The sequence below is a fragment of the Ilyonectria robusta genome (genome assembly GCF_021365365.1).
Source record: "Ilyonectria robusta strain PMI_751 chromosome Unknown BGZ61scaffold_91, whole genome shotgun sequence".
NCBI classification, from domain to species: Eukaryota; Fungi; Ascomycota; class Sordariomycetes; order Hypocreales; family Nectriaceae; genus Ilyonectria; species Ilyonectria robusta.
In genome coordinates, this window is record NW_025764525.1 from 44790 (window position 1) to 53853 (window position 9064).

At 44.8% G+C, this 9064-nt stretch overlaps 4 protein-coding genes across 4 annotated transcripts; 2 read left to right on the plus strand and 2 right to left on the minus strand.

Moving 5' to 3' along the window:
* Positions 1-1088: 1088 nt before the first annotated feature.
* Positions 1089-2484, minus strand: BGZ61DRAFT_501007 (phosphotransferase enzyme family protein; the record flags this gene model as incomplete). The annotated part of the gene is made up of 2 exons (XM_046251643.1): positions 1089-2130; positions 2183-2484. 2 exons carry the CDS (start codon positions 2482-2484, stop codon positions 1089-1091), a joined length of 1344 nt encoding a protein of 447 aa, XP_046093498.1.
* A 1107-nt stretch (positions 2485-3591) lies between these two features.
* Positions 3592-3948, plus strand: BGZ61DRAFT_375518 (uncharacterized protein; the record flags this gene model as incomplete). The annotated part of the gene is made up of 1 exon (XM_046242425.1): positions 3592-3948. The coding sequence occupies one exon, from the start codon at positions 3592-3594 to the stop codon at positions 3946-3948; it is 357 nt and encodes a 118-aa protein (XP_046093499.1).
* Positions 3949-4058: 110 nt separating this feature from the next.
* Positions 4059-5271, plus strand: BGZ61DRAFT_242263 (kinase-like domain-containing protein). The gene is made up of 2 exons (XM_046238356.1): positions 4059-4325; positions 4373-5271. Exons 1-2 carry the CDS (start codon positions 4152-4154, stop codon positions 5105-5107), a joined length of 909 nt encoding a protein of 302 aa, XP_046093500.1. The 5' UTR covers positions 4059-4151; the 3' UTR covers positions 5108-5271.
* A 765-nt stretch (positions 5272-6036) lies between these two features.
* On the minus strand, positions 6037-6540 carry BGZ61DRAFT_542114 (uncharacterized protein; the record flags this gene model as incomplete). Its single annotated transcript, XM_046255141.1, has 2 exons — positions 6037-6114; positions 6337-6540. The coding sequence occupies 2 exons, from the start codon at positions 6538-6540 to the stop codon at positions 6037-6039; spliced, it is 282 nt and encodes a 93-aa protein (XP_046093501.1).
* Between the last annotated feature and the right edge of the window lie 2524 nt (positions 6541-9064).

Consider the following 9064-nt stretch of genomic DNA (forward strand, 5'->3'; position numbering starts at 1 on the left):
AAAAAGCGCCCCAGAGTGAGTCTTCATTATGTGCTGTTTTGTTATCCGACTGTCCTGACCGGAGGCGTTAGGCGCCTCGCTGTCGACGATAAATTGTCACATTCGGTGTTGCGACGTATCGTACAATTCGCGCCGAGCCAGTCAACTAATAGTACGCCATATCAACGGGACCACCCAGGAGTTCCTCCATTCCAATGCGGCTTTCAGTTGTCAGCTGTGATTCCACAAAGGCAAGGACAAGCAGACACACTACAATAACACCCGCGCCAAGGCGAACCGAGATACATGGCCTTGCCCAGTAGTGGGTTGCCAGAAGATGTATAAGCGCAATGATCAAATGCTCAACCACCTCGAGAAGAAACACCCAGAGCATGGTCATCTAGAATGTTTCATCCGTGGATGTGTTGAATTGTTCAGATCCAATCAGGACAGGGACTCATACCTCATCGATACGCACTCGGAGAGCATCATACCTTGCCGCCTTCAGGCCGAAGGCTGCCAGGCTTTCTTCCAAAACATCAACACGGAGCACGCGCACTACTGCGACGTCCATGGTGGCCGAGAAATGCACTGCCTAGCTCAAGGATTCGAAGAAACCCTTCCGTCCCATCCCAGAGAAGCCATCACATGAGGACCCGTCATCCAGGCGCCGACTACATCCCCTGTCCTTGGTCAATCCCTGATGAAGGGTCCAAGGTGCACATCCGCGCGATTGACTTGACTCCGGCGTGAAACCCCACGATCGACAAGACCACATCCGCGCACGGTAAGCTCCACTGCATGTTGGTGCGGGAGGGTGCAATAGGCCGCTCTCGTCAAGATAAGCCGCAGCGGGCGGACATTTCTTACCTTTGCATCTGATTCGAGTTGAACCAGTGTCCATCCGCTGATGGAAGAGATGTGCTACTTCGCGGGCGGACTTATACCCCGTTATCCGGCACATATTGTCCCTTGCCAATACGGCCTCACCTTGCCTCTTGGCGTTGATATCGGGACCGGAATCTATCACGAGCCGGCTCCAGAGATCCGGAAGGGTCCGGTGCGGGGCTATCGCTCCATCATGATGCCCGCTCATATGACAATGACTTTCAAGTGCGATCCCTTTCAGGCCCCTTGTCCTGCAATGAGCTTAACTCAGCCAGGTAGGCCTGCCCCTCAAGATACCTGTGTTCGACCAGGCAGCGCCGAGATGGGTCCTCCTCCATGAACGCCGCAACACGAGTATCAAGGTCGTCGCATCCCCCATAACATTTCTCGTTGACGTATTGATAAGAAACGTAGTCAATATCGGTCCAGTTCATCAAGGCATTGGCCACAAGGAACCCGCCATCCTCACCTCTCTTCTCCCACTCTTGATAGAGCATCGGTTGCCCATATCTCGCCATCTCCTGTTCCCTGACGATGCTATTGAAACGCGAGAACGTCGTGATTAATCGCGCGTCGTATATCCATTGACATGCCAGACGAGTGGCATCAAACTCCACGAGCCACAATGGGGGGTGGAATAGCTGGACAGGGACAACACGACTCCACTCCCAATCCAGGACAGCAGCAATCTTCCATTCCTTGGTCATAATCAGGTTCTGTGGCTCGAAGTCCCCATGGACCAACACAAATGGACCCTTGTCAAGGCTGTGATCAATCCACTTCTGCGCATACTGACGAAAGATGTGCATGTGGTACAGATCTTCTGGTCCTCGTTCATCAGTGATGCTACTTCTTCCATTTATTAATGCATTCTCGGCAATCTGGAGCAGCATCTCCATATGTTCATTCGCAGACGACTTATTCGGAAAGGAATCTTGGATCGTTGAAGGGCGTAGGCCCTCGAGCTCCTGCATGTTGATGTCAATAGAAGCTGTTTTCTTGCCAACTCGAATGCCATCTAAGCCAGGTATCAGGCATCCAATTGAGGGCAACTCGAGCCTTCTCAATTGAATATAGATATCAGCGATCGAGGCATAAAGGCTTCCTCGGTCGGCAGGGGACAGGGATTTTAGCTGGGCCCAGGAAAGCTGCTCGCCGCTAATGTATTCAAGGAGGATGAACGAAGATAGAGGATCCAAGTCATCTCCGATGGCGTAAGCATGAATCTTTGGGATTGGAATGTCCGTCTTGTCGGCGATATAGCTTTTGGCCCCATTAGCAATCAATAACCAACATGCACTCGACTCAAACTTGCCGCATCGTAGCCACCTCGTTTTCCAGCTTGCTACGTCCGCCAAAGGCGAGACATGGTGTCAGCGGTATGCGCACCACCCATCTCTCCCGATCTGAATTTTCACTTTCGGTCTGATCTGCAGGTGGATCAAACTCGATGAAGAAGCAGATGTTGTAGCTCCCACGAGCTGGATCTTTGAAAAAGCGGCAGTTGTCTCCTTTATGATGGGACTTGGCGAGGGCCAAAACGTCGTCCTCGTTGATGCTTGCGATAAATTCGTCGCGTTTCTTATGAACATGAGCTTGGACAATTTGGTCCCTCATCATCCGGGCGTTCCCTTTAGAAGGCATCTTCCAGGTCTGGTATTGTTATTTGCAGCCTACGCGATACTATGAAATGGTGACGTGGAGACGCGCTGCAAAACGAGGAATTAATTGGCGGTTTCGGCTGTACTCTTATCCGACCACGGATGGTGGCATAATAAAAATCGCAAAATCGCACATCGGGAAATTACAAGTTGCAGCCTCTATAGTTATAGGGCTCTAGCCTCTATAGTTATAGGGCTCTATCCACTATAGCCCACTATAATATAAGATATTTCTAGTGGGCTATAGTGGGCAGAGTCTGTAAGCCGTATCTTCGCTAGCCAGCCTCCCTACAGGCTGTAGCTTCTATATTATAGTGGGCTGTAGTAAGTAGGGCTCTATAAATATAGAGGCTGCAGCCCTATAAATATAGACTTGCGATTTCTAATTTATGATGCCCACCTTACCTACAGCGCCTTGAGGTTGTGTAATTTGCAGTCGATGATGAAGGTTGAAAACGGTGTCGGCCGAGAGGTAACGCCATCCATCGCCCTTCACATTATCTACAGCGCTGAGGCTCTTGAAAAAACGATGTTTTTTAAGGCCCTCCGATTGCAAGCACCATCTTCGGCCTGAAAGTCTGGCAATCAAAGATCTCGTGAGACTGGCGGTGTTCAACAAGAATGGGTCAATACATCTTGAGCCACCAAAACCCAATTAAATCCAATTAGGGACCGACATGGTGAAGTTAAGTGTGATACTTATTATTGCACTCGCCTGGGATTCTATGATATTTGAATCCTGGCCCAGGGCATACAACTTCTGGTTTCTGTTTCCTATTCCCGGTTACTACTCTAACTCCTCCCACCCCTACCGCCAATCGAAGGTCAGAGACACATGCCACCCGCTCTACTACAGGAGCAGATTTAAAATAAATTTAAATATCGAGGTATTCCATCCAGACTACCCATTCTTACCAAGCGCAAAATGCAATTTGTTGGGATCATTCGCTGCCCCGTCAGCGCACTGCTACCATATGGAGAAGGTAGACGAGTCGACCCTGATGTAGTGGCGCGTCTTGCAAAGCACTGTAAGCGCATTGCGAACCGGCAAACCAAAGCAACCATGTGCGGGGCATCATTACCTACCTACGATGACCTCGAGTCGACTTCCCACGAAACTCGCTATTCTGGCGCAGAGGTCTATAAGATGGTGAGGAATTACATGCGGAAGAAAGACGGCGGCCGCGTGAAAGAGCGCCAAAATCGTCGAAGCGGGCCAGTACAACTAAGCCTGAAGATGTTATTGAAGAGGCATAACATCGTCGGCGTACTCGGTCAACTGCTCAAATTTCCGGGCGTGATTGAAGGCCTCCAGCTGAGCAACATCCACAAACACCTCGCTCTCCACTTCGACGAACGCATATGTCATTACTTTGAGCATATCCAGGGTGTAGGTGCATCATCGCTGGGGAGCTTTTAACAATGGAATGACTGTAGGGTAAGCGGGATGGATGCGGGGTACAGCTTCGTTGAGGCCCGCAAAGAGAGTGCTTCTGGTCGCCTGACAGGAGCTCAGACAAAACTTCACGAAACATACCTTAGCTATCACCATTGCTGGGCATGATACGCCAGTGTGACAGAAAACGTACATTCTAAAGTAATCGCAGCCTTGGAGAGTGCTCAATGAGTTCCGCACCCCACCTAATGTTCATCGTCAGATACCTCCCGCACTCGCCATTTCTGGCCGCAGTGTGGCAATTCGCTACCACACAAGGTGCGGGCCTGCGGAATTTTGTCTGGAGACTCCTCGGCAGACACCCGATGCCGTTAGTTGAGACAAAAGTCGAGAAAGATACTGTATGAGACCGCTTCCGATTTATTGACATGTACTGATTGAGTTCTAGCAGATGTCTCTATCACATCCCCGTCGTATCAAATACTGGCCCATCCCGGGGTCCTGGCAACGAAGGGAACATCCTAACTGGCCCGACTCCGTGTTCCAGATTCCTGAAAATGTACCACATGGTGCCATCTACCACATCACAAAAGGGAAGCAGGTCGGCCACGGGGCAACAGCGCATGTTGAGCGGCTCCCATCGGGCCATGTCGTGAAATACTCAAGGTCAAACCCATACTCGCCCAAGGAAGAGGAAGACCATCGCAGGAATATGAGGATAGAGGCTGAGGTCTACCAAAGAATTGGGGACTGCCCGTATATTCCTGGGTTAATCAACTGGGACCCCGAGACTTGCTGCTTAACGCTAGAGTACCTCGAGAAAGGAGACCTCGCGATGTACGCGAAAGAGACGGTACTGATCCCCGATGAGATTCGACAGCGTTGGACCCTACAGGCAGCAGCGGCGCTGAGAGCACTCCACGCAGCAGAAATTATCCACTGCGACGTCACGCCGCGTAACTTTATACTAAACGCGACCCTCGATCTTCACATTGCCGACTTCGCTGGCAGTTCGGTTGCCGGCTCAATCCTACTGTCGCGGCCGGACCGAGATTTCTCCCCCCTGGCTGGAGCTGGCACCGCGCAGTGGAAAAGACTGACGATATCTTCGCCCTCGGCTCGGTCATTTACTTTATCATGGTCGGAGAGGAGCCCTATGCTGACCTATCAGAGGATGAAGTAGAGAAGCTGTTTAGGGAAGCAGTTTTTCCCGATGTATCTCGCCTGGCCTGTGGGGCAGTGATTCGGGGCTGCTGGGACGGGACAATAGAGACAGCGGAACAGGCCGTCCATTCTTTAACTGAATTGTATGCCACAATTCCAAGGGCAGCTTGAGCGGATTGACAGTCAGTTGTGATGAGAGCATCTTCGACTAGCGTACAGCTCTCGGGACAATTGGTGAAGCGTGGAGTTGTTCTGAAGGTGCGACACATGTTTCATACAAGAACGCTGGCGACGTGCTTGAATTTGAGAACGCCAAGGTATTAATCTCTATATTACGTCGCAGAAAATGGATGGGTCAAGTGAGCCTCCACTGCCGAACCCTTCTACGGGCGGAAAGGATTGCGTCGCATTCTGGATGATCAACAGATCGTGTACCCCTCCGGTCTGGGCAAATAGGATAAATGTCTTGTCTAGCGACCAACACACTGAATACGCCAACTCCATACCAGCTGGTCAACAGCGTCGTGTTCAGCAATGTTACGTCAAGGCCGCTGTCCACAGGCAAAGCTCAACCCCCCAACACCAGCGGCCCCGGTCTTGCCCTGGTCTATCCTCCTCTTGATACGATTCCATAGACCGTCTCAGCGTGGTTTTGTAAATGCATTTTGTGGACTCAAGGAAGATCGCGCAGACGGCAATGCAACTTTTCGTCTCCTTGAATATTGGAGAGTTGATGCCATTTAAAATACTTGCTTAAATCGCCGGCGGAGTAGAAGGCTTTAATGAGACGTTCGATATTCGGGTTGCAAGATCCGAGGGCAGTGGCTTTTCCGACGCAGAGAAAGCACCTGGGACTTCGCTCCTTCGGGTTCTTTACATAGTCAGAACAGAAATGATGGCGGCGTTGATTACCTTGCATCTGAAGGAAGAATTCGGGAGGCCAATCATTCACCCCGGAGGACAGGCATCCTCGGCATCGGAATTAGCATCTGAAGCATCGTTGGGGTCGGTGCGCACGCCTGACAGCTGGTCCCGTTAGCATCAGATACGCTGTCATCATCGTGCAGACTGGACGAGTCCGATGACTGGCCGAGCTGACATATCGTTGAAAAGAAGGTGGTAGAGCAAGGATAAGAGGATGAGGAACATCTCTCGCCTCGGGGAGGGGGGGGAGGGGGACTGCCATCTTTATCCATCAAGCGCGGTTGGAATCGCCCTCGAATCGGGCTGAGGTCTGCAGCAACCCACCCGTTTCTCCCGCACCGCCAGACGGCGTTCCCAGATGTTTTCGGGCTGCGACGCCGGGCCGTATGGCTTGCCCTCGATCCAGATGGCTTCGGCCTTCACCGCCTGCTGCGGGTCCGTCTTGTTGACGTATACAACGCTGTGGCCGGTACGGTCCACCTCGGCGACGTGCTGGAGGACGAATTTTGCCTCGGAAGAGAGCCCCATGTTGGAAGAAGGAAGCGAGTGGCTCGGGTGGAGGATAATGTAGCTGTTGAGTACCCAGCAATCGGCCGTCTGTCACCTGTCTCCCTGAGTCTGGTCTGTTGATGGGACTCGCCACTCCGTAGGAAGATGTTGAGTGCTACTGCTCCCATGCCCACTAGCATTGGCTCCTGGCTAGGTAGGCAAGGTAGGTAGTTGGTAGGAATCATAGGGACGATGCTATGACCTACCTAATGCCTTGAGGAACGAAGCGAAGCGAAGTGACGAAAGGTTCTATGCCCCCGCCTTTTTTTTCACCCTTGACTTCTAGGTTACGTAAATTTGAGCGTGGTCCCGCGTTGGTTTCGTATTATTCTATACTACATAAGCCCCGCATCGGAATCTAAAATATTACTTTTAATACAGCCTGTATATTAATATCTCTTCTTCCTCTTCTCCCTCGACCTTAATTTATTACCCCTTAATCCCAATAATCCGCTTCTCTAATAGTGACTTCACTTAGCTTTTCTAGCCTCTTTTTAGTAGCGACTATATTATCGGATATTTAATTATCTATAAAGTCCCTCTGTTATGTCTTAGATAGGAGTATAATACTATCTAGTATCCGATACTGTAATAGCTGTATATATAAGCTATAAGGGTTGTATTATGTTAGAACTACCTTCTTATTAATCTTTAGTATTTTTATCTTTTAAATTTAAAATACTACTTAGTCTAATATCTTACTTTATATCTTATAATTTATATAGGTAAAAGCTGCTATATATAGTAACCTCTACTAGCTGATATTATACTTTTATTATAAATACTTTCTTTAATAATTTATTTTAATATTTATAGATATTAGAAGAAGGATATTAGCTGGTATATTTATAAAGTAAAAATCTCTTATTATTTTTAATAATAGTATAATTTCTACTAGTAGGCTAAAGTAGAGTATAATTTTTATATTAATTTAGTTGCCTGGGTATATCTTATTAAAAATAATATCTATAGTAGTATATCTAGCTTTATTAATTAGCTTTAAGTTTTAGTAGGTATTTTTATTTATAATAATAAATATATTTAGAATAAAAATAAAAATAGCTTGTATTAGTATATTATTATTATTTTTATAGCTTAGTATTATAATAGCTTTCTTTTTTATTAGCTGGCTAGTTTTCTACTTATATTTAAAAATAAAAATTTAAATTTAGCTTTATTATTACTTTTAAAAAATAAATATTATATTAATATTTAGATTCTAGTAGTTTTTATTTAGTAGTATTATTATAGTAATATCTAACTTTTATAAAATCTATCTATTCTTCTTATAGTATATATAATTTAAGAAATCTATATTAAACTAGTCTTATATATCTTATCTAATCTACTTTAATATCTGCTAAAATTATAAATCTCCTGCAGTATAAACTTACTTATATAATATAATAACTATAATAAACTTATTCTATAGAGTATAACAGGCAGTTAAAAACACTTAGGCTAGCTAGTCGCTAGCAGGAATATCTCTAGAGTAACTTAAATAGAGTTAAAAGAGGAGGTTAGTACTGTTATTAGGGAAAAATTATCATCTTTTCTTTTATCAGAGATTCTTCCTGGAAGTCAGAGAGGCCGGAAGGGCTCGAGGCTGTTAGAAAGTCTATTAATTAATTACCTTTATTTTTAAGAGATTTATTTGAACCTTCTTGCTATTACTATATTCCCTGTCTAACCTCCGTCTTTAACCTCCCTCAGATATCGGGCTGCCGCAGGCCCTATTGATGCCTTGCCAGCGAACTTCCCTGCAACTAACTTAATATTCTATCTTATAAGATACTTTCCTATTAGGAGATATAAGCCTCAGATTAATCTAACCTTATATGTGTAATCTGATATAGCTTCGGGCTGACTAGCTAAGATATCTGTATATTTTATAAAATAGCTATATTTAAAAGAAAGATTAACCTCTTTTATATAAGGTAGAATTAATAGAAGTTTTTATAGAAAAGAATAATAGGAATTTTACTAAAGTTATAAGTATACTCTTAAAGCTTATAGAGTTATTTATTTATAATATATAGAGTCTGTATACTAAGTATACTTATCTTATTAATAATTAGTAACTATTTTTCCTGCTACTTTATTATATTTCTTTTATTAACTTAGAGACTTATTAAGTTAAGCTTTATAAACTTATTAATATTTATATTCTAATCTTTCTATAAAGCTATATTTTTTAAGAATTTATAGGTAAAATAAATAGTAATTTTATTAATATTTATAGTAGCAGTTTCTAAAGTTACTATTACTAGTATATAATATAATATTCTCTTATTTATAAATAGCTTAGTAATAGTAGTAATAATATATAACTTTCTAATATTATTTTTATTTTTAATAAATTAGTAAAGTTAAGAGATTCTACTCTTATTATAGTAAATATAATTTAGTTAGTAATATATTAGCTAGAGGATAATATTCTATTTTTAATTAAGTATAGATAACTAAGCTAGCTGCTTTTTTATCTTAGAGAATAATAGTAATA

Bases quoted from the DNA above. Each gene is read 5' to 3' on its own strand.
- BGZ61DRAFT_242263 (XM_046238356.1), top strand. From the start codon at position 4,152: ATGAGTTCCGCACCCCACCTAATGTTCATCGTCAGATACCTCCCGCAC. The intron at 4,326-4,372 runs GTATGAGACCGC...ATTGAGTTCTAG, and splicing joins CAAAAGTCGAGAAAGATACT to CAGATGTCTCTATCACATCC.